A 24323-nucleotide genomic window follows, 5' to 3' on the forward strand; every position below is an offset into this window, starting at 1 on the left:
CATGCCTCTCGCGGAAGCAAATCCGTGCCTTCACGAGAAGTAAAGACGTACCTTCGAGAGGCACGCTTGTGCCTCTCGCGGAACAAAATATGTGCCTACACGAGAAGTAAATCCGTGTCTCTCGTGGAACGAAAAAAATGTGGTTTCCCTTTCGAGAGGCACGCCCGTGCGCGCCGTGCGTGTTTTTGTTTTCTTATATGGCTGTATTCTATTTGTAAGAGAAGCAAATTCGTGCCTGGATAAGAAGTAAATGTGCCTTTCAACACATTTTTTCACGTATTTTTTTAAAATTCTAAAAAAAGGAAAACCCAAAAAAATAAAAAATAAACATCTAAAATCCGAAAATGCGATAAAAATTAAAAAAAATAAAATTCAAAATAAGGGTCACGTGACGGTGGGTGTGACATCGAAACCACGGACTGAGGTGGCTGCGGCATGCAAGCCCGGCACACGACCTGCGGGCCCAACCTGTTCACTTGCCCGGGCAGCGGCCCGTGCCTTCCACACGCGGTTGACTCCCACGGGCCCACCAGTAAACAAACCCTCACAGCTCCTCCCTGGTATCATCTCAAAAAAGAAAAAAGAAAAAAAGCTCCTCCCTGATCGACGCCGCCTCGGTCACCCTCCACAGCTCCAGCCATCCCGGTACACTCCTCAGTCCTCACCGGCGACTCGGGCCCGGAACCCTAGGCACAGCGATCGCCGGCGAGCAGGCCATGGATGGCGGCACGGCGGAGCTGCGCGAGACCCACCGCCTGGTTGGCCACGCCGACCGCGCGTGGGCACTCGCCTGGAACCCCAACCCGGGCGCCGGCGCCGGCCCCGTCCTCGCCTCCTGCGGCGCCGACAAGACAGTGCGCATCTGGAAGCGCGCCCCCGACGGCGCCTGGCACTGCTCGGTAAGGCCCAGGCTACTCTAGTGTGTTCCAGGGCTCCGCGTTGCATTGCAAATTTGCAATTGCTGATTGGTTTCCTTATTTGCGCTCATCTTGCTTGATTAGGATGTGCTCGAAGGCGTGCACGAAAGCACGGTGAGGTCCTGCGCCTGGTCCCCCGACGGGAAGCTGTTGGCGGACGCGAGCTTCGATGGCACGACGGCGATTTGGGAGTACTCCGGTGGAGACTTTGAGTTGGTCGACACGTTGGAGGTGAAGCTTTTGCTGAATTTGGCCTTTTGGGTTCAGTTTCAGTGTCACCCCTGTTTGTTGTGGGTAATGTTGGTTACCTGTGGATGTTAACTCTGTGCCGTTAATGGGTAGGGGCACGTGAACGAGGTGAAGAGTGTGTCGTGGAGCCAGTCCGGTTCGATGGTCGCGACGTGCAGCCGGGACAGGGCAGCGTGGATATGGGAGATTCTGCCGGGGAACGATCACGAGTGCGTAGATGTGCTGGAGGGGCACACTGAGGATGTGAAGATGGTCCAGTGGCACCCGTTCTTTGATGTTCTGGTTTCTGTCAGTTATGACAATACGATCAGGGTATGAACTTTTGTCAATTTAATTTGTAGTAATGCTCTAGCTCGGCCTGCATTATGTTGCTGTATGCCTTGTGATTTTAGGCTATGGATACTGGATAGGCAACAAGGGTGTGCTCTTTGCTCTTGCTCTGTTCGTTATGCAGTTTTATTAAGTGTCATTATCATTAATATGCAAGCTTTAATGTAGGTCTGGGCTGATGACGGCGATGGTAAATGGCCTTGTGTACAGACATTAACTGAAGCCGGTAACAGGTAATGAGGCTCTTTGGTCAACCCTTTTTTGATAAAACTTGGTACTGCTTGTGGTACAATATGTTTGAACTTATTTACATTGTAATATAATATCGTACGAATGTATTCAGTCGACGAAATCCCAGCTTATGTTTCTTTAGAAGATCAATCCCAACTTATGTGATGCTGATGACTGAAAAAGATGTGATGCATGAAGTCATATGTCTGTTGATTTTATGATCTGGACTAAACTTCTGCCCCATGACCATACCCTTTTTTAATATGTTTGGATCTTGTAGATTTATTTTCTATTAGCAGCCATGTACATGTATGCACGATTCTAGCTATGTGTATTGGAAATAATTGTAGGGATCCAACTTAAACCATGAGGTGTTGATGAGAGATTTATGGACAGTTAAGATCAATAGTGTCTCATGGTGTCCTTCTGTTTTGGTATAAATACCCCTTGATTATTGGGTTTTACTTGTACTTTTCTTTCACAGTTCCCACTTAAAACATAATGTGGGATTACATTTCAATCATAGTAATGTGTTTGTGACTTTGTGTTATGTCGCTATTAACTATAAGATGATCTTGATACTGTTCCATCTTGTTTGGATGATATGATAAACTTTTTGCTATTCATCTTTACAAATAGCTGATCATATCTATTTCCTTCTGAAGTTTTGATTGTTAACTTCAATTGTTGATGGCGACTATGTTCTATCATTAGTAACAGAAGTACAGAACGCTACTATATTGATCAATCTTTCTGGTGTGAGAGCTTAACTAATTATTGCATCTTGCCCTGGTAAAGTTGATCTCCTTTTTTTTCACAGTGGTCATTCCTCAACAGTATGGTCAATATCTTTTAACCAGAAAGGAGATAGGATGGTCACATGCAGGTTTGCCCTACCATGCTGGATTATAATATCCCTATTTGTTTTGTAGGATCTTTTTGGAATGCGGTATATTCCCAATTCTCTAGAACTGCTGAATTCCTTTGTTCCAGACGGGCCCTAGAAAAGTTACTAATGTCATTCATTTGTTATCCAGTGATGACTGTACTTTGAAAATTTGGGATGCGAGTATTGATTTGTCGCAACCAACAACTGGAGAAGGTCATGAATCTTGGTAAGAGTTTTCTTCTCGATACCTTTTCTTGACTCATGTTTGTCGCAAAACAAGACAAGCTGTGTGGTAGTTCATGTTTAGTCCCCACCCCGAAATTTAGACTACGCCAGTGATGAATCAAGCATATTAGTGTTATTGTGCTATGTCTATTGTTATTAATTAGTCTGGCATATCTCTGTAATTTTATATTATCTGCCACTTTACTCCCTGGGACAGTTGCAAACTAATAATTGATGACGTGCCTGTTCCTCACAGAGAAGTGGTTGTTTGGTAGAGTATGCCATTGTGCTTTTTTATTTGTCGGAGAACTTTTCTAAGTTAGATGTACTCGTCTTTGTTGCTATTAAGATCAAATATCAATGCTTACATTGAGTAAAATTTTGCTTTGCTTTCACTGGAGGGCAAATATAGCACAACTTGGCCCTTTCCACGCATATGGATTATGAGTCAACTTTAGTGTTGGTGTGTAACTATTCTAGTTCTGCTGCCTTATCACATCACTGCAGTGAAGCTTATCAAAATTATGTTGCCTTTCCACACCACCCCTTTAATAGGATAATTATCATTTAATTTCAGGCGTCATATTTCTACTCTATCTGGATATCATGGCCGAACTATTTTTTCAGTCCATTGGTCAAGGTTAGCTGAACTCCAATCACTGATACATATTTACTGCTTCTGAATTTCATTACGCAGGAGCTAACAAATTTACTCTTTATCAGCTAGAACACAAGCATTTTTATGAATTCAATCAACAATATAAATTTTATAAAAATAGTTTCTGACTTCTGGTTGAGAGCATTATATGTCTGCAAAAAGGAGGCTCGTTATATTTTATGCAAGTTAACTTAATTATACACATCAATATTCCTGTTGAACTGATGGAGAGAATCCTGCAGAAAAAGCTAACCAAAGTCCTTAGCTGTCAGTTCTACATGTTTACGAAAGATATGACTAACTATTTATGTGTATGTTTTCAGAATACAATTGTCGTATATTTATGTTGAACAAATTTTGATCTCCCAGAATTGGCAAATTCTGCTGTCATTCTGAATAGGGAAGCGAAGATATCATTGGCCATTCTAATCTTCTGAATTGAAATAGAATAGTCTTTCACTCGTTTGTACTATTCTTTGACATTTTTCATGCTCCTCTGTGCATGCAGCGAGGGTGTAATTGCCAGTGGGGCAGGTGATGATGCTATCTGCTTATTTGCCGAGGAGAATAGTATGGTATCTTATCCTTCCGCTGAACATTCAAATTCTCACGACTCTTGATTCATATCTATGGGATCTGCTTACCTGACCATTTTGTCCAAGTTACATTTGCGGTAGATAGTGGAGTGCGATGTTCCAACATGGAGTGCATACTTTAGTAGTGGTCATACTTGTCTAGGAATAAATAAATGCTTGAGTGTTTGTTCATATTTTTTCTAAATGCAGTGACCACCCTTTGATTTAAGTATTAACAACTACCTTTGATGGTGTAGGTTGAGGGACCTTCCTACAGATTAATACTGAAGAAAGAGAAGGCACATGACACGGATGTAAATTGTGTCAGATGGTGTCCTCAGGTAATCTCAGAAAAATAGTCTCAACGTGTTAAGCTGGTAATGGGTTTCATTTGTTTCTGCCTTGATGCATGAGAACTATCAATATCTATAATGGTTCAAATATCTTTTACTTTAGTTAAAGTGCCTAATTCTTGTCAAATAAACTCGTAGAACCCAAGGGTGCTGGCATCCGTGAGCGATGATGGCACAGTCAAATTGTGGGAGCTGCAGGGGGATATACTGGATTGAGTTGTACTCTTCTGCTGTAATATGTTTATAGTTCTAGCTGTGCATCTTAAGATCATACTGTAGAACAGAGTAGGGATCACCTTTTTTTTTGTTTCCTTTTTCCAAAACAATGCTCCCTAGTTCAGCTAATACTTTTGTGTACCCGGAAAAGCTTTGATGGTGATGATCATTTAAAGATCCCATCCAAGCTACAAGCTCTGGCATCCTGACAGGATGTGGAATTGTTCGTGTACACAATGTGAAACAATAGACTTGTTACATACTTCCTCCGTCCTAAAATAAGTGTCTCAATTTTAGTACAACTTTATACTAAAGTTATTACAAAGTTGAGACACTTATTTTAGGACGGAGGGAGTATCATTTTTGCAAATGAGCTATGAAACATCAAATTAAGTTTCGCCATTGTGAACACCATATTGTTTGTCACACTGGTTGGTGATTGGATGTCATTGTTGCCTCCTCTTGATGAGATTTCAGATTCCATATCCTTTTGTATACTCACTCTGAAGAAGGCATAGGGCATTTGCGTTTTTCTAGGTTATTTATTTGACAAACTAAATATTGTTATATGTCACAAAAGCACACCATTGAATTCATATACGGATGAAATTTGTAGACATATATTACAAATACATCCACTAAAACGTGTTTAGATACATACATCTGTATATACACAAATCTAAGACAACTAATTTGGGGTGGAGAAAGTAGTATCTACTCCCTCCGTTCGGAGCTAAATGAGTGAATTTAAACTCTAAAATATGTTCATATACATCCGAATGTAGTCCGTATTAAAATATCTAAAAAGGCTTGTATTTAGAAACGAAGGGAGTATATATTTTATATAGACAACCCTCACTGGCGATCATTAATTGCTACTACCTCTGTAAATTAATATAAAAGCGTTTATAATGTGATCTAAACGCTCTTAAATTAGTTTACGAAGAGAGTATTTTTCCGCTCTCATAACGAGCCACATCATCAAAATTGTTGTAGCCGTCTATATGCTACATCTCAATGTATAATAGCCATTCGATCTAGATGTTGAGTTACTGTCCACGCACACCGAGCAACACGCAGTAACAGGTGACGGTAAGGGCCAGTTCTTTTGCTGTCTTTTAGAATAAGTTGGATATTCCAACTTATTCTAGAAGCCCAACCAAATTAATTTTTTTAGAAGCCTACTAATTAAAACTTGAGTATTAGACTTTAAAAAAATTGGGCTGGTCTTCTAGAAGCCCAAAAAAGCCATCAAAAGAACTGACCCTAAGGCTACAAGGCTATCCTCCCCTCCTTCCTCCTCTCCCGCTCACCATGTCACTAAATTTTCATTTGGAGGGCACTTCATGGGCTAATCCTGGGAATGGCCATTCTAGCTGATAGACACATCAAGGTCTCGCCGGTCTGTCCAGTCTGTCAGTCAGGTCTCGAGGATATTAAGCATCTGCTATTTTACCTGCTCACGTGCAGCTCCGCCGTGCTCTTGGACTGGATGAAATTATAGAAAAAGCTTTGAATGTCGATCGCTCTGGCTCGGTTGTGCTCGAAGAAATTCTCAGGCTGCCGAGAGGTCCCTCTTCGATTTTGGGTAGCTGGGCTTGCATTAAATAGTGGCGGTTGCATCATGGTACATTTGGTGGGAATGTCGTGAGGGACACAAAGGGGAGACCGTCAAAATTCCAAAAAGTACAGCTTTCGCCATTCAGGCTATCACGGCCAACTCGGAAGTTAGGAAACCCACTGTTCCTGTCAAAACTGGTTGGTTTAAACCCACTGTCGGATCTTATAAATTGAATACAGATGCATCATTTTTTGAGAGATGGGTCGGGCGTCGTGGCTGCAGTTCTATGGAATAGCAGAGGAGAAGCAGTGGCAGGAGTTGCTGAACCGTTTGTTCTAAGTGCTAGTGCAGCGACAACAGAAGCTTTGGCTATCCGTCGTGGTCTTCAACTTGTTTTTCAGATTGGATGCTCTAGGGTTCTCATTGAATCAGACTGTCTAGAGGTCATCAACGCGTGCAATCGGACTATAGATATTTTGGCTCCTTACTCTCCCGTTCTTGCAGATTGCTTCCATTTGGGTCATGAAATACCTTCGATAAGATTCGAGCATTGCGGGAAAAACTTCCGATCTACTCCCTCCGTCCGGAAATACTTGTCATCAAAATGGATGAAAATGGATGTATCTAAAACTAAAATACATCTAGATACATTCATTTCAATGACAAGTATTTCCGGACGGAGGGAGTATTCATCATCTGTTAAGGCTATATAAAGAACACTAGAAGTAAAAATCATATGCAGATTGGTAGACCACCTAGCGACGACTACAAGCACTAGAGCGAGCCGAAGATGCGCTGCCGTCATTGCCCCTCCCTCACTGAAGCCGAGCAAACCTTGTTGTAGTAGACAGTCGGAAAGTCGTCGTGCTAAAACTCAATAGAACTAGTGTACCAGAACAGCAACCGCCACCGATGAAGACAAACATTCCTTACTAGACATGCTTATGATTTAAATCTGATGTACTAGTGCGATGATGACCCACCTAGTTTCCTTCTTCCTCAAGTCTCTCATGTCTTGAAGGATGTAACTACAGTATTTTGAACCAGTAATAAAAGTGCCAATTGGCTTTCCCTCAAAAAGAAAAAAAGAAAGGCACTCGTTTGCTGGAGAAATTCTTCTCAAACGCCCCGTGCCCTCCACGCGCGGTTGACCCCCAAAGGCCACCAGTAAACGAACTCCCCAGCACCCCTCCTCGCTGGTCGCCGCCGCCGCCTCCCTCTGGTAAATCCCCACCATCCCTCCTCGCGCCGCCTCGGACCCCCTCCGCAGCTCCCCACTCTGCGCTCCCGGCGCGCCACTCACCGGCGACTCGCGCCCGGAACCCTAGGCAGGCAACGGCGATCGCCGGCGAGCAGGCCATGGACGGCGGCGCGGCGGAGCTGCGCGAGACCCACCGCCTGACGGGCCACGCCGACCGCGCGTGGTCGCTCGCCTGGAACCCCAACCCGGGCCCCGGCGCCGGCCCCGTCCTCGCCTCCTGCGGCGGCGACAAGACCGTGCGCATCTGGAAGCGCGCCCCCGACGGCGTCTGGGATTGCTCGGTAAGACCAATCTACTACTTCAGTTTGCTCCAGAGGCCCACGGTGCATTGCGGTGGTTCGTTTCCTCATCTGCGTCCCGCCCACCTCGCTTGTTCAGGATGTGCTCGACGGCGTGCACGAACGCACGGTGCGGTCCTGCGCCTGGTCCCCCGACGGCAAGCTGCTGGCGACCGCGAGTTTCGATGGCACCACCGCGATTTGGGAGTACTCCGGCGGGGACTTCGAGTGCGTCGCCACATTGGAGGTGAAAAGAAAACTTTTGCTGAATTTGGTGTTTGGGTTCAGCGTTACCGCCTTTTGTTGTGGAGATTGCTGGTTACCTGTGGATGTTAACTCTCTGCTGTGTATGGGGTAGGGGCATGATAATGAGGTGAAGAGCGTGTCGTGGAGCCAGTCCGGCTCGCTGCTCGCGACGTGCAGCCGGGACAAGGCTGTGTGGATATGGGAGGTGCAGCCAGGGAACGAGCACGAGTGTGTGGCGGTCCTGCAGGGTCACACTCAGGACGTGAAGATGGTCCAGTGGCACCCAGTTCTTAGTGTTCTGGTTTCTGTCAGCTATGACAATACTATCAGGGTACGAACTCTATCGGTTTAATTTGTAGGGCACTAGTTCGGCCTGCGTTGCTTTGCTGTCTAGTGATTTTAGGCTGTGGATAGGCTGCTCTTGCTCTGTTCGGTTTGCAGTGTTTAAGTGGCATTAATCATTAAGATGGAAGCTTCGATGTAGGTCTGGGCTGATGACGGCGATGATGACTGGCATTGCGTACAGACATTAGCTGAAGCTGGTAACGGGTAATGAGGCTCTTTGGTCCATCCCTTTTTGCCTTTCTATGGTTGATAAAACTTGTACTGCTTGTGGTATAATATGTTTTGACTCATTTACTCCCAGGTAATGAGTACATTGTAATATCGTGCGAATGTCCAGCTTATGTTTCTTTAGAAGATCAACCCCAGCTTATTTGATGCTGATGATTGTGAAAAAGATGTGATGCATGAAAAGTTGAAAACCAATTTTATGAGTCGTTTGGTTGTTGATTTTATTATCTGGACTAAATTTCTGTGCCATGACCATATCGTCTTTTCATATGTTTGAATCTTGCATATTTTATTTTCTATACTAGCAACCATGTACATGCATGCACGATTCTACAAATGTGTATTGGATGAAAACATAACTACTAACATCCTTCCTTACGAAGCCTTTTATCCCAAACAAGTTGGGGTAGGCCAGATATGAAACCCTTTCACGAGGACTTCCCAGGAGGTCACCCATCCTAGTACTACTCTCGCCCAAATGGGTTTCATACCCAAAAGACTGGCTAGTTTTTACGTTGGCTCGCCAAGCCTATCACAACCCTTAGATATGAAACCCTTTCACGAGGACTTCCCAGGAGGTCACCCATCCTAGTACTACTCTCGCTCAAATGGGTTTCATACCTATGGGACTGGCTAGTTTTTACGTTGGCTCGCCAAGCCTATCACAACCCTCCTCCTTTACCCGGGCTTGGGACCGGCTATGCCTAGAAGACATAGGCGGAGTTAAAAAACATAACTACTAACATATTTCAGAAAATCATATTGCATGTACCCAACATTCCCTTCCCACCTTCCCTAACAAACCACTTTATGGAGGGAAAAAAGGATCCAAGATCCAGGTAGTTAGTGAGCTTGATTCTGAATTAATCATACTATAAGTGTGTAATTAATAAAGGGTAATTCTAGGGATCCAACTTAAACCATGAGGCATGGATCATGAGTGCAAGGACTAGTCAACTCCAGGGCCGACTACACTTCAATGTCGACTAGTCCATGAGTCACAACTTTAGTGTCGACTAGTTACGCTTAGTCTATGAGTCTCAACCTCGGAACGACTCGTCGACTTGTAAACCTTGCCATGAGGTGTTGATGAGAGATTTATGAACAGTTAAGATCAACAGTATCGCATCGAATTGGTGTCTTTTTGTTTTGGTATAAATATCCCTTAATTATTTCACTTGTATTTTTACCTTTTTCCACAGTTCCCACTTTGCTATAACATAATCTGGGATTATATGCCAATCATTGTAATGTGTTTGTGTTATGTTGCTATTAATTATTAAGATTACCCCGACACTGTTCCATCTTGTTTGGATGATATGATACACTTTCTGTTATTCATCTTTAAAAATAACAGAGCATATATTTATCTCATTTTGAAGTTTTGATTGTTCATTTCAATTGTTGACGGACACTATGTTCTCTCATTAGTAACAGAACAATACTATATTGATTATTCTTTCTGGCGTTACAGCTTAACTGATTATTGCATCTTGCCCTGCTATAGTTGATCTCCTTTTTCTTGTTTACAGTGGTCATTCCTCAACAGTATGGTCGGTATCTTTTAACCAGAAAGGAGATAGGATGGTCACATGCAGGTTCGCTCTACCATGCTGGATTAATATCCCTCTTTATTTTGTAGGCTCTTTTTGGAATGCGGTATTTTCCCAGATTCTCTAGCACTGCTGAATTCCTGTGTTCCAGACAGGCCCTAGCAAAAGTTTCTAATGTCATACGTTTCTTATCCAGTGATGACTGTACTTTGAAGATTTGGGATACGAGTGCTGATTTGTCGCAGCCAACAACTGGAGAAGGTCATGAATCTTGGTAAGAGTTTTCTTATCGATACCATTTTTTGACTTATATTTGTCGTATAAGGTTCGATAACACTGAAATAGCACAGCTGTTCCTAAAAGATATGGCTGCAGAAGTAGACAAGCTGTGTGGTAGTTCACGTTTAGTCCCCACCCAAAAATTAGACTATACCGGTGATGAAATCAAGCATGTTAGTGTTCTTGTGCTTTCTATTGCTATTAGTCTGGCATATCTCTATATTTTTATATTATCTGCCACTTTACTCCCTGGGATAGTTGCAAACTAATAATTGATGATGTGCCTGTTCTTCACGGAGAAGTGGTTGTTTGGTATAGTATTACCAGTGTGCATTTTTTTTTGTAGCAGAACTTGTATAAGTTAGATGTACCCATCGTTGTTGGTATTAAGATCAAATATCAATACTTACATTGAGTAAAATTTTGTTTCGCTTCCACCGGAGTGCAAATCTAGTACAACCCAGCCCTTTCCAGGCATATAGTGACTTTAGTGTATTGCTAAGGTTCTGATTAGTTGAGACATACTTGTTAGTTCTGACCATTCCCGCGCTTAAGGACTATGAGTCGACTTTAGTGTTTTTGTGTAACTGTTCTAGTTCTGCTGATATTGTTGTTATCACATCACTGCAGTGAATCTTTCCACACCACCCCTCTTTAACAGGATGATTATTGTTTAATTTCAGGTTTCATCTTTCTACTTTATCTGGACATCATGGTCGAACTATTTTTTCAGCCCATTGGTCAAGGTTAGTTGAACTCCAATGACTAACACATATTTACTGCTTCTGAATTTTATTCAGAGGGAGCAAACAAATTTACTCTTTATCAGATAGAGCACAAGCATTTTTATGAATTCAATCAACAATATAAATTTTATAAAACTATTTTCTGACTTCTGGTTGAGAGCATTATATGTCTGCAAAAAGGAGGCTCATTCTATTTACGCAAGTAATTTTTTAATTATATACATCAATATTCCTGTTGGACGGATGGCCAGAATCCTGCAGAAAAAGCCGATCAAAGTCCTTAACTGTCAGTTCTACATGTTTACGAAAGATATCACTGTCCATTTATGTATATGTTTTCAAAATACAATTGTCGTATATTTATGTTGAACAAATGTTGATAATTGACCATTCTTATCTACCGAAGTCTTTACATAAGTCGATGTGGATTGACATGCTGGATTAAAATAGAATACTCTTTCACTCTTTTGTACTATTCTTTGACATTTTTCATGCTCCTCTGTGCATGCAGCGAAGATGTTATTGCCAGTGGGGCAGGTGATGATGCTATCTGCTTATATGCCGAGGAGAAGAGTACTATGGTATCTTATCCTTCCGCTGAACATTCAAATTCTCAACACTCTTGATTTATCTCTTATACGATCTGCTTAGCTGACTAGTTTGTCCAAGTTACATTTGCGGTAGATAGTGGAGTGCGATGTTTCAACATGGAGTGCATACTTTAGCACTGAACATACTTTTCTAGGGATAAATGCTTGAAGGTTGTTCATATATTTTTCTAAATGCAGTGACCACCGTTTGATTTAAGTATTAACAGCTACCTTGGACGGTGCAGGTTGAGGGGCCTTCGTACAGATTAATATTGAAGAAAGAGAAAGCGCATGACATGGATGTAAATTGTGTCAGATGGTGTCCTCAGGTAATCTCAGAAAATTAGCAACAAAATAGTCTCGATGTGTTAAGCTGTTCAAGGATTTCAATTGTCTAGCAATTCAATCCAGTATGAGACTATCGCAATCTATAATGGTTCAAGTATCTTTTACTTTGGTTATTAGAAGTACCTAATTCTTTTCTGATAAACTCGTAGGACCCGAGGGTGTTGGCTTCCGCGAGCGATGATGGCACAGTGAAATTGTGGGAGCTGTGGGGAAATTTACTGGATTGAATTGCACTCTTTCTTGTGCAATGTGATGATAGTTCTAGCTGTGTACCTTAAGATCACAGATGAGTGTAGGGGTGGCCATTTGGTTTCTGTTTTCCAAACAATGCTCCCTTAGGTTAGCTAATACTTTTTGTACCTGCAAGAGCTTGGATGGTGGTGATCTTTTAACAGATTTGCCATCCAAGCTACGAGCTCTGGCATCGATGTGGAATTGTTGGTGTATACAATATGAACCGATAGACGTGCTATCATTTTTTCAAAATGAGCTATCAAACATCAAATTAAGTTCCTGTACAGAGACAAGGTGCTGCTCACAGTTTTATGCGGTCTCGTATTCTCTTTGCAATTGGAAAGTGGAAACCCCATATTGTTTGTCGCACTGGTCGGCGATTTGATGTCATTGTTGCTGCCTTTTTTAAATGAGATTTTGAGATTCCATATCATCTTGTATACTTTGTACCTATTGTTTTCTAACAAAGCGAGATTTGTCTGGCAAACGATTACGTTCACCGTTGCTGCATGGGGTTCATGGTGGAAAACTTCGGAAGCAGAATATATTGGATTGCCATTGAAACAAATGTTAAAATTCAAAGCGGATTAGATGGTTAGCGATTGTTTGGAATTTCTGATGACCATTTCGTCTGGTCCTTACCTGAAGGTTAGTATCTACGGACCAAAGTGTCCTGGAATTGCTTCGCCTTCTGCAAAGGTGATCCGGAAGATAGGGAAGATAATTTTGGTCCTCAAACCAGAAAATATAGGGAGTTATATCATTTTGAGGGAAGGACTAGAGATGCTCTTCGGACATCATTCACTATTTAGGTCTTCTTTGGTTCGAAGGAATTTCATAGGAATTCTAGAGGATAGGATTATTATAGGATTTTTTTCCTTTAGAGCCCTTTGGTTCATAGGAATGGATTTCTATTCCTACGTAGGATTGGTTCCTATCTTCCACATTTCATAGGAAAATAAAAATGAGCCTAGACTCAATGGAAAAATTCCTTTGGTGTCAACCAAATGACATCTCGTTTCCTATTTCTACTCATAGGATTTGAGATACATGTCATCTCATTTTCTACAAAATTCCTATTCCTACGATAATCCTATCCTATGAACCAAAAGAGGCCTTAGAATGCAGACCATGGGCTCTGGCTGTCTTCTCATGGATAAATGTCGGAGTCTGTTTTTGCTGCAAGGTGGAGATGCCCGTGCTGCAAGGGGCAGAAGCAGGGTACACGGGATTTGTGTGTGCCGGCGCAAACCTGTAGAGACCCAAAGAAAGTACACACGCACATGCACACGCAACATCGAGGACACCCTAACCAAGGCTGTGTCAAGGGGCGCCCTCTCACCGGTCACCGCCGCATCGCCGAGACAACACAAGACCGCCATCGGAAGGCAATGCATAGCTGAAAGTGCGCATCTATTGCCCTATAGTGGTTTTTGATGATCTATGCCAGTTTTATTAAAAGGACTATGTTTTCTTTACAAAGTGTTGATCAGCTTAGACCCCAAAAGATACAACTTAGACCCCTCTTTTCTTCAAGGACAAGTGTTAGCAGGGTTAAGGACATTTTCATAGCCTTTAGTGATCCAAAATCACCAAGTCCTTAGGTATGCCGATGCTATCAAAAAGGATATTGATTTTGTTAACTGAAGTGTTTTTTCTCAAGTGCTTAGAGACCAAATTCCTAAAACCCTCATTCTTCCTTTGCCCAATTTCCTACTTTTCAACTTGTTCGAACCCTCCAACCACACTTCATCCAGAGCCTCCGACTCTCTTCAGAGAGTTAGTAATTTGTCCGTGTGCCATTTAGACCCTCCGATTGCTCTTCCCTCGGATATTTTTTCTGTGTGTTTTCGTTCGACTTTTACACATCGCCACGGTCCAAACGAGGAGCACCATGACCAAATTTACCAACCAATTGACCTTTAACATTAGTGGTATTTATCTGCTCAAAAGGGCACACAAAACTAAAATCCGTATGCAGATTATGCGGATTGCCTGAAAATATTGCATCAATTCTTGTTGAAGAAATTAAACTGCTCCTAACCTGCAGTTTATACATTGATAATCAAAGTAGTGTGATATTTGTTTCGGTCAATCTATCCTAGAGGGATAAGTAGGGCGTTAATCTTTAGGCCCTATTCAGTATCACTCCGTTCCACAACTCTGCTCCCAGAGCCGGCGGAGCTGCAGTTGAAAATGATGAAGCTGCGGTTTCCTCGCTCCGCGGATTCCAGGAGTGGGTGGATTACCAAACACGGTCTTGATCAATCACAATTCATGATTGTTTCCCTCGCCGACGACGACCCCGTAGGACGTCCCACGAGGTGGTCTCCTGAGCTCCGGATGCACCTCCGGGTGCCTGACGTCCTTTCTACAGAACTGACACAGCTCGTCGTCATCGGCAGCAGCCCCTCGGCAGTGGTCACCGTCGTCGTCCAGCGAAATCATGCAGGCGAGGGCATGGTTCGGCAGGCGAACCTCGGCGAAGAAGGTCCGGTCGCGCCCGCCGCCGCCGGCGGCGGCAGGCCTGACGATGAAGACAACGTGGCCGAGGATCTCGGCGCAGCCGAGCAGGATGCTGTTGCTCCTCGCGGTGCCCTCGACCAGCTCGTACTTGACGCCGTTGCCGGGGTCGGCGTTGTACCCCCGCAGCGCGTGCACGGCGTACCGCTTGCTCTGGACCTCGTGGCACCGGCGCACGCACTCGGGGTCGTCGCGGTCTTTGAGGCAGTAGTACAGGTCCGGGTCTTCCTCCTCAGGGCGCCGCGCGGGCGGTTCTTCCGGCGGCGGCGGCTCGTCGTGGGTGGCGGGGAGGTGGCGCTCGAACGCCGTCCGGCGGGACAGCCAGGAGGGGGAGGGGTTGGGGTTGGGGAACACCAGCGGCGGCACGTCGTCGCCGACCTGGCTCGGGGACTGCGGCGAGTCTGGGTCGTGGACGGGGTCCTCCTCCCGCTTTATCTCCCAGACGGCCGGCACGTAGTACCGCACCGGCGGCAGCCTGGCCGGAGCGGCGGCGCGGTCGCTCGGCGACGGCGAGATCCCCATGGAAGGAGGTTAGGTTAGGTCGAGCGCGCACCGGAGATGTGACCGATGGGTATTTGTGATCGACGGGTTTCGGATCATGGATCTAGTTGGGAGTCGAAATCCGAAATCTTGATTAATCCTCTTATTAGCAGTTCAGACCTATTGCTTTAGGAAAACTCTCCTTTTCAACCGACTGATTTCTTGCTGTTTTAAGTCGCCTTCATCTTGTGCCACGTGTTCCAGCAGGACCAACACACAGCTTACCTTTCCCTTCCTTATCTTCTCGGCCTCCCATCGCTCCCATCCGCGAGCTCCTCCCCTCTCTCTCTCTCTCTCTCTCTCTCTCTCTCTTATATATCCAAGCGTCTCTCCTTCCATGAGCTGGTGCTCCCTTAGCCCGTACAACCACCGCTCGTCACGGGCGCTTCACTACAGGAATCCACAAGTTGTGTAAAGGAGGTTCACCCACTGGTGAGTTTTACGAGAGCCGCTGCGATTTTGCAAGTCGGGGCACCAGCGGCAACCGGCAAGCCGGATGGTGTTTTGTGGCGAGCCGACCGTCAGCTCGGCATGCTGCAAAGAAGCGAGCCACTGGTGCTTCCTGCCGGAGCCGTCGTGGTGCTGTGAAGGACCAGCCGCTTCGATGCAGCGGGGCTGCTGCTGCAGAGCGTCGCCGGCGCCGCGGAGGGTGAGCGTCTGGCGTGCTGCGTTGCAACTTTCGCGGCACTACAAGACTAGAACCCACTCGCCAGTGCTGCATGCCGGATGGGGTGTGACGCCGTCGGGCCGCCGCTTCTGCGATGAAGCCCTCGTCACCGGCCACCGGTGCTGCATTGAAGCCCTCGTCGCCGGCTGCCGGTGCTGCATTGAAGCCCTCGTCGACGCGGTGTTGCCATGGAGCTTCAATGGAGCTTCGCCGGACGCCGGGTACCCGTTAGTGTTGCATTGTAGCTTTGCCGTGCCGCGCGGTGCTTCCATGGAGCTTCGTCGGATGTCCTCGGTGTTGCTTTGGAGCTCCGCCGACTGTCGCGCTTGGTGCTGCCATGGAGCAGCAGCGGCGGCTCCTGGTGCTGCCATGCAGCGGTCACCACCGACTCTCGGAGCTGCGATGCAGCACTCGGTGTTGTATTGGAGTGCTCGCCGGCGACGCCGGTGCTGCGAGTTCGCCGGAGTAGGTGCCACGGTTCGTTATGCATCATCGTTGTTGGCTGCAGAGAGAAGCGCTGGGCGTGGAGGATGCAAGATAAAGAGGAGAAAGATGATGTGGGCGTTGCGTTGCTGAAGGAAGTGTGCACATGCTCCAGCTGTCACATCGGACGAACGCGCTAACTTCAATCCAACGGTGGCCAATGCGGTTTAAAAATCATGTCCATCATCCGACTTACGCGTAGAAGCGGCCATTGCTTTAACTAATTGTAGTAAAAAAATCTTTATCAAGTGTGCCACCAATAGGTTAGGACCAATTTATGATGATTTGATTTCTCTTCAAGGGGAGGTATATTGTTGAGAGTGTGGTTATGAAATTATCATGATGCAGTAGCACATAAAACCCCTGTTTCATTTTTAAATTAGACTATGAAAAAGCATATAAAGTTAGTCATGAATTTCTTAAGATGCTGGCTCATAGGAGCCTTAGTCTAAGTGGGTTAATTTGGTTCATTCCTTACTGGATAAGGCTTCTGTTGGAGTCAAAATCAATAATGTTAATAACCATTTCTTCGTTGCCACTAAAGGTATGAGACGGGCCCTATTCCCCCGTTCTTTAACCTTGTGGCTGATGTATTTGTTAGGATGCTCACTAGAGCTGCTCAACACTCTCATCTTAGAGGGCTGATAGCTAGGTTGTATCCTAACGGGGTAATTAGTCTACAATATGCAGATGATACCCTTATTTTCATTGATGGCAAGCTTGAAACTGCTCAGAATTTATAATGGTTTTTATCTTGTTTTGAGCAGTTGTCTGGCCTTAGGATTAACTTCCTTAAGTGTGATTTTATCCCACTTAATGTCTATGACTGCATTTCTGGACCGTTTCCCAAGCCGTAGGGGTGCAAACTAGGGGAGTCGCCAATGAAATATTTAGATGTTCCTTTGCACCACTCCAGGTTGAGAGGGGATGATTTGCAGCCTATGCTGGATAAAACCCTAGTAGAGGGACTGGGTGGAGAGGAAGACTCCTATCCCCAGCCAAGAGGCTGGTGCTTGTTAAAGCATGTATGGCCATTATCCCCACTTATCTTTTTAGTTTTATTAGATTTCCCAAGTGGGTCATCTCTCTTATGAATTCTCAGTTGGCTCATTGTTTTGGGGATAGTTATGATGGGCATTTAAGTACCATCTTGCTAACATTGAGCTGCTGATTATGAAAAAGGAATTTGGTGGTCTTGGTATTCCTAACCTTGCTTATGTGAATTTATGCCTCCTATCCTCTTGGGTTAAAAGGCATGAACAGCAGAAGGAAAGATTTGGAAACAAATTGTAGATTTTAAGTATGATACATGTTCTCCTAATATTTTTGCCTGCCCTACTATACATGCTTCATATGGCCTGCCCAAGCTGCCAAGTTTGGATACAACTGGCAGGTTGGAAACTGTCGAGGGATTGATTCTGAGCCACGGGATCCTCCAAAACCCTGGTTCGAGCTCTGGGGGCTTGTTTCACGTCTACGAGGTAACGAGCTAGGCAGGACGAGAACACAACGAGTTACCCAGGTTCAGGCCACCGTGCGGTGTAAAACCCTACTCCTGCTTTGTTGTATTGTTTGTGGACTATGCTCTGGGAGCTACAAGGTGAGCCGAAGCTCTTGGAAGGCCAGCAATGACGCTAGGGTTGATCAAGAGTTGATCCTCTACTACGATGGTCGCTCTGCCCCTTTTATAGGTGCCTCGGGCCTCTTCCCGAAAATATGAGCGAGAAAGGGCTAGCATAGGGCGGCAATTTGAAAGGGGACAGGCGCCGGTGTTTATCCTGACAAAGGGTGGTCTTTGCCTACTAAAGTGTTATCCGTGACGCGCCAGGGGCTCCACGATGACCTCCGTCCTGCCGCGCCACCATCTTGGTCTTCTTTCACCGAAGGGGGAACCTTTGGGACTTGCTTTGGGGGCAGGCAGGCGTAGCTGCCCCCTTAGCACCAAAGGGGAAACTGCCCTGACCGCACAGGCTGGCGCCTGCCTTGGAGATGTCACCCGCGATGCGGGGGCTCCTCGGGAAGCCTCGCGGAAGGGCACCTCGCGAGGCTGCCTGCTGCGATGGTGGTCTTGATGAAGTCCTTTGTAGGGGAAGCCCCTTGCGGGGCAAGGCGCTCGCGAGGCTGTTGGCTTCGCGACGTCCTTTCTAGTCCGTAGGCAGATGACCCGTGGTACCCTGGTTCCCACTGGGCTGACAGAAACGGGAAGAGGGTGAAGTTTTGGGAGGATCAATGGTTTGATACATGTAGCCTTGCTATCCAATTCTGGGAGCTTTATGCCATTTTCAATGAGCAAAAGATTACTATTGCTCATGCTTGGGACGGGACTAATCTTAGAGTTACTTTTAGAAGATGTTTTGATGAGAGACTACTCCATCAATGGTCTGATCTTCTTAGTATTGCTCAATCCTTATCTCTGTTTGAGGATGAGGGTTTCCCTCATTTGGAAATTAGACTCCAAGGGGGTTTACACTTCTTTATATGCAGTTTTGCATTTTAGAGGGATTGTGCCTACTTTTGTGCTTTTTGTTTGGCAAATCCATGTGCCTCCTAGAATTCATATTTTTCTCTGGTTGCTTGCTCATGATAGGTTGCTTACTACAGACAACCTATCTAAAAGACAGACTGTAGATGATATTTGATGTGTGTTTTGCTCGGAGCCTGAATCATGCACTCACTTGTTCTTTGAGTGTACTGTGGCTTGGGAGATCTGGAGGTGTATGCATCAGATTACTGGTGGTAATACAAATCCCCAGTTCCTGGATATTGTTGGACAGTGGTTGAGCAATAAAAAGCAAACTGTAGATAATGTTCTTACTGTTGCTGTTCTCCGGGCCATTTGGAAGCGTAGAAATGATTTGTGTTTTAATGGGACTCCTTGACCGTGATTGCGGGATGTGCTGAGAAGTGCTGCAAGCTGGCGCAGCCTATGAAAGGTGCTATGCGCTGGAGCAGATCGAATAAAGCTGGTGGAGGCTACCAGGGTTGGGAGCTTACAAGAAGATCGCCTATGTTGCTCTGGCCGGATCCAGGCTGACGAAGGAGTCGGCTTCCTTCTCGAGTTCTTCTCTGATGGAGTGCTTGCGCGGTGGGGGTGGGGCGTGATGCTATGGTGCCCACATATGCATGTAACCCTTCTGTCAGCCGGGTGGCCCTCCCCCTTCTCCCCTCTTTAGACTACTCCCTCCGTCTAGGTGTATAAGATATGTGGGGTGTGCATGATTTTAATGACTTGAGACTACCAAACACGACATGCAGTGGTTAGTTCACTGCATGCAATGCTATTAATTAGCAAGTAAACATTAAGTTCTCTCATTTTCCCCTCCTCCTTGGTCACGGTGCACAACCTAAGATGACTTACTCACCTAGACGGAGGGAGTACTCATAGTGGGGAGTAACTTATGAGTGGTGTCATGCAACACTTCATTTATTAGGTTGTAGTCTCATCTTGCCTTGGTAAGTGTGATATTATTCATAGTCTGAGTAACTAGTTATGTTACTACCCCGTCCTGGTTTATTAGTCCCCTTTGTAATTTGTGCTGAATTTGATCAAAAATTTAACTGACAAAATGTTAGTGCATGGTAGTAAAAATTATATCGTTGAATTCGTATTTGAACATAATTTTTTATGATATAATTTTTTATGACATGCATGAACATTTTGCTAATTAAATTTATGGTTAAAATTTGACACATATTATGATGAAGACCAATAAACCAGGACGGAGGTAGTACTCAATTTGTCTCTCTCCTCATTAATTAGCCGCCACATCTTTTTTTTTCGTAGGTATCATCTATGTTACTCCCACTATGGGTAGTTTCGTAGGTATCATCTATGTTACTCCCACTATGGGTAGTCTTAGAGGTTCTATGTAAAATGGGTCTGGGGCGGTTGCCCTGTTCCTGAATTTCTCTCTTGATTTCTGGATGTTGGCGCTTGTGCCCATCCCGAGTACGATAACCTACTGCTGCGACTTGTTTTGGTCTCATTTATAAAATGGGGCCAAGGCGGTGCCCTATTCTTTAAAAAAGATCCTCTCATTAGCACAAATACAAAAGAAAAGAAAATAGTGAAGCCGAAATACGTCTCACACAATGCCCACTCTGCTCTGGTCATCACAGGTCTGAAGAGAGTGCCGAAATCCTTATTCACAGCAAGTCTACTGAACTGGCAACACCAACCAATACACAGCAAAAACAAACGCGGCGACACCACCAAGAACTACCACCAGAGCTGCAGCTCATCTACCATGGGATATAAGCCGAAAGAAGAACATGTCTAGCATGCCGAATCGCCGATTTCTTATGCCAGTGCAGACCACAGGACCAGGAAGAGGCTCATCAGCCCCGCGAAGCTGGCCGACATGGTAGGGTGCCCGGCGCTCTTGCCACCTGATGGAGAAGAACTCGAACCTGCAACCAACAGGAAGATGTTTGTGAGGTCATGCAATTTTATTTAATTTTTGCTGTTGAGAACAAAGATGGGGTCAAACAGAGGGTCTTTTCCTGCCTGGAGATCAGGTTTTAGCTGTGTTTTGGGCTAATAATCAACTGAACTGAATTTCGCCTTGATGGTTTAATTTTTAAATGAGAAAATATGATCATGCTGGCACTTGATATGAAGCTTCAGTTTCAATTTTCAGATACAGTGAGTGGAACAAGGCGTACTACTAATAGGTTGCATCCAAGTCCTAAACGATGCTAAACTTGCACAGATTGCGGTTGTTTGGTGAGGCTTAAAGCCAGATCTACGTCAAATAAATTCCAGCGGACAAATACTGCCAATTCCTACTTTGTAATGCAATGCATTTATCGCGTTGCCATGAACATGTTTCCAAATGGACGAATACATACAATGACCACATCTGCAAATGGATGCGCTGCACTGTTGTCCACATCAACCCTTGGGACCATGTCTACTACCCTTACATGCCTGACGGGAAAGGAAAATTCAAGCCCGTCTGGTGCACATTTGTGTATCTCTCGCCATGAATTGACTCCAAAGTCTGAATATGTCTTAACTCTTCTCACATGCAGTGTCTAGTTTCCCAAAAGTAAATGTTTCATAGGCCATAGCACATGCCCACATCCTATGCTCATATGACTAAATGCAAATAGAGTGATTTGGTTCTATAATATATTTTCCCCATATAGTATAATTGCAAGCAGCCACAATCACCGGATAACCGACCAACACGAGTTGTTTTCTACAACTAATAAACTAACTAACGTGGCTCGCGTCAATTTGCCGCCGTGGTATCAGAAATCATTCTTTAACCAGCCAAGGTTCAGCTGGCAAAGTGTCACGATTCAGACAACAGGGCAGCTAAGCATAGCAAGTGGCTAGTATAATCAGTATACTAGTAGTACTCTTTAGAAAGCATGACAGGTATATATTACCTGGAGGAGACTTCGTCAGAGAGGTGCCTGTGAATTGAAAATGCGACGAGATCAGCAAACGGCAGTAATATATATACTGAAATTATCAGAACAAAATGCCAGCTACTGCCATGGTCAAAGAATAGATTATGAGAGTTGGACAAGTACAGGTCAAACTAGATAATTTTCAGAACCGGTTTAACCACCGCAAAGTAAAATGGATAAAACAATGCATCCAAGACTGGGCTTAGACTAATGTCCCCATAGCATAATCTGACAAATTGACACCAATAAGTCGCTGGATTTAACTAAGATTAGCACCACATCTGGAGTGGGCAAGATGGGGGCATCTGGCACTCTTGATGCCTCCAAACCCTTCTTTGTTTCTCCATTGCAAGCAATCTGGTCCGAGATTTCACATCTAGATTTTGCTTTTTTCCTTCTATACAGCCATTTTGATGGCGACAGTCAGCAGAATTGCTAAAGACCAACTTCCATACGACACCCACGACGAAGTAACAAACGCATAAACGTAACTAGCGGGTTTTCTTCGAGACCAGATCAGGATCAACCGGTTTCCCATTACTTGGATAACAGAAACTAAAAGTTCAAACAGGGGATTTTTTTCTTCCATCCCTTTGCACATTTTGATCTGCCTACTAGCCTACATCTTAGCTAATCTTTATTAGTTGCTTAGAAAGATTGATCACGAAATTCAGCAGTAATTTCCACCATCGTCAGATCAAACATGCATTGCTACTTCAGCATCTACAATTAACTGATCCAAGCAAATTCCTAAACCGGAATCGGGAAGACCAAATCGCATCTTCTGAAATGCGGTAAAAAAAATTCGCAAGAAAAGGAGAGGGAGGGGGAGGGGCGGGTGGATTACTGGGGCAGCTGCTGACGTCCTCGGAGACGCCGCAGCGCTTGGAGAGGCGGAGCGCGTCGGTGACGTTGATGTTGAAGGCCTTGAAGATCTCGGGCGAGGCGTAGAGCGCGCAGAGGCAGGGCTTCTCGTTCTTCACGGCGTCCCGGAGCGGGCCGCAGCAGGTCTCCGGCGGCTTCTGCGCGTCCGTGCCGTTCATGTAGCCGGCGCAGCCCGTCAGCTTGGACGCGCACGCCGGCGTGCCCGTCGACTGCGCCGCCGCGCCCGCCGCCAGCACGCTCGCCACCGCCAGAAGCAGCAGCACCGCCACCGCCCGCATCGCCATCTGTCTCTCTCTTTCTCTGGGAGTGGTGTCACGAGGGAGAGGAGAAGGGCGAACAAAGGTGGTGCCTTTTTCTTCCGGAGCGTGGACTCTGGCACCGTCTACAGATACAGAGGGTTGGTGCCGCTTTTACGAGAGGAGTGCGCCGCGTGTTCCGAGAGAAGACAACGTCCAGCGGCGAACGGTGCTCCTTCGTGGTTTCCGATCTCGACTTTTCGGGTTTCGAGAAATGGGCATCGACACTTGGCAGCCTACTCCAGCAGGTGATACCAACTCCGAAATGCTCCAACGGTACCATTTCGAAGAAAAAAACAATTTTAGTTGCTTCAAAAAATTCTGAAAACAAATGTGAATGTTCACAAGGGATGTCGCTACAACTCCTAGAAATTTTAGGTCCAAAATCGAAATGCACATTAAGAAAAAAAAAGAGAGAGACAAAATCGAATGTGAATAGTAGCGTTTTGACTTTCGTCTTTTTGTGACACTATTCACGCTGGATTTGTCTTTTTTTTCTCAATGTGTATCTCTAATTTTGATTTGAATTTTTTTTAGGAGTTGTACACTCATGTGATGTGGACATCCATGATTTTTTCAGAATTTTTGAGAAACATTTAAAATTGAGTTCTTTGAAACGGTATCATGGTAGCACCAAAAGGGATGGTAGCACCAGATATTCTCCCTTTTGTGATTCAAATTCAAAGGTTGTAAAATCTTTTTTCATAAATGCGACGAATGCTCTCTCGTATTCTATCTAGAATGGTGTAAAGTCAAATTGTTATTTCCTTCGTCCCACAATATAAGAACCTGCTTTACATTGATTGAAATTCTAGATTTATTCTAAATCAAACCTCTCATGTCTATTACATTTTGTAACCTACTCCGGAAAATGAGGCGGCGGCTACCTGAAGATGGAATTGTAACCTGCTCAGCAATATGAGGCGGTGGCGGCTTCTTGAAGATGGAATAAAGTCCACCATTTATATCCCTCGTCCCGGCGATGCGTCCAGCATCGTCGAAGGCATGTGGAGCCGTCAGGATGAAGGCATGCCCCAGCCAAGACCCAGGCCAAATACTTTCTACGGTGTTAAACAATAGAAAATTTGCCACAGTGCATGAAGAAACCCAGGCCGCCACCTGGGCAGCCTAGGGTATGTCTCCGTCGCTGTGTGAAGGTGTGTCTTCGGCGGACCTCGCGGGATCCGGTCGGTGTT

The 24323-nt window shown here is 45.1% G+C and overlaps 3 protein-coding genes across 4 annotated transcripts; 2 read left to right on the plus strand and 1 right to left on the minus strand.

Moving 5' to 3' along the window:
- Positions 1–621: 621 nt before the first annotated feature.
- LOC109780721 (protein CIA1-like) lies at positions 622–4905 on the plus strand. Of its 2 annotated transcripts, none has more exons than XM_040394724.2 (10): positions 622–899; positions 1002–1148; positions 1260–1478; positions 1665–1729; positions 2548–2613; positions 2765–2842; positions 3419–3481; positions 4008–4074; positions 4332–4415; positions 4566–4905. In XM_040394724.2, exons 1-10 carry the CDS (start codon positions 717–719, stop codon positions 4641–4643), a joined length of 1050 nt encoding a protein of 349 aa, XP_040250658.1. In that variant the 5' UTR covers positions 622–716; the 3' UTR covers positions 4644–4905. The 2 variants fall into 2 exon arrangements, 1 of the variants encoding a protein (XP_040250658.1); XR_006667117.1 differs by having other exon boundaries at positions 630–899; positions 4008–4069.
- Positions 4906–7316: 2411 nt separating this feature from the next.
- Positions 7317–12605, plus strand: LOC109780723 (protein CIA1). Its single transcript, XM_020339305.4, has 10 exons — positions 7317–7746; positions 7844–7990; positions 8102–8320; positions 8474–8538; positions 10095–10160; positions 10312–10389; positions 11078–11140; positions 11652–11721; positions 11976–12059; positions 12228–12605. The coding sequence occupies exons 1-10, from the start codon at positions 7564–7566 to the stop codon at positions 12303–12305; spliced, it is 1053 nt and encodes a 350-aa protein (XP_020194894.1). The 5' UTR covers positions 7317–7563; the 3' UTR covers positions 12306–12605.
- Positions 12606–20604: 7999 nt separating this feature from the next.
- On the minus strand, positions 20605–23228 carry LOC109780725 (non-specific lipid transfer protein GPI-anchored 9). Its single transcript, XM_020339307.4, has 3 exons — positions 22794–23228; positions 21923–21949; positions 20605–20935 (listed from the first exon to the last, which is right to left on the minus strand). The coding sequence occupies exons 1-3, from the start codon at positions 23113–23115 to the stop codon at positions 20826–20828; spliced, it is 459 nt and encodes a 152-aa protein (XP_020194896.1). The 5' UTR covers positions 23116–23228; the 3' UTR covers positions 20605–20825.
- Positions 23229–24323: the final 1095 nt, after the last annotated feature.

Source organism: Aegilops tauschii, chromosome 7 (genome assembly GCF_002575655.3).
Source record: "Aegilops tauschii subsp. strangulata cultivar AL8/78 chromosome 7, Aet v6.0, whole genome shotgun sequence".
NCBI lineage: Eukaryota > Viridiplantae > Streptophyta > Magnoliopsida > Poales > Poaceae > Aegilops > Aegilops tauschii.

Coding starts and splice junctions, on each gene's coding strand:
- LOC109780721 (XM_040394724.2), top strand. CDS start 717: ATGGATGGCGGCACGGCGGAGCTGCGCGAGACCCACCGCCTGGTTGGC. Junction 1,730..2,547: donor TTAACTGAAGCCGGTAACAG/GTAATGAGGCTC, acceptor TTTTTTTCACAG/TGGTCATTCCTCAACAGTAT. Junction 2,843..3,418: donor GGAGAAGGTCATGAATCTTG/GTAAGAGTTTTC, acceptor ATTTAATTTCAG/GCGTCATATTTCTACTCTAT.
- LOC109780723 (XM_020339305.4), top strand. CDS start 7,564: ATGGACGGCGGCGCGGCGGAGCTGCGCGAGACCCACCGCCTGACGGGC. Junction 7,747..7,843: donor ACGGCGTCTGGGATTGCTCG/GTAAGACCAATC, acceptor TCGCTTGTTCAG/GATGTGCTCGACGGCGTGCA. Junction 11,141..11,651: donor TTTTCAGCCCATTGGTCAAG/GTTAGTTGAACT, acceptor CTGTGCATGCAG/CGAAGATGTTATTGCCAGTG.
- LOC109780725 (XM_020339307.4), bottom strand. CDS start 23,115: ATGGCGATGCGGGCGGTGGCGGTGCTGCTGCTTCTGGCGGTGGCGAGC. Junction 21,950..22,793: donor GGACGTCAGCAGCTGCCCCA/GTAATCCACCCG, acceptor TTCAATTCACAG/GCACCTCTCTGACGAAGTCT. Junction 20,936..21,922: donor TCTGACGAAGTCTCCTCCAG/GTAATATATACC, acceptor TGTTGGTTGCAG/GTTCGAGTTCTTCTCCATCA.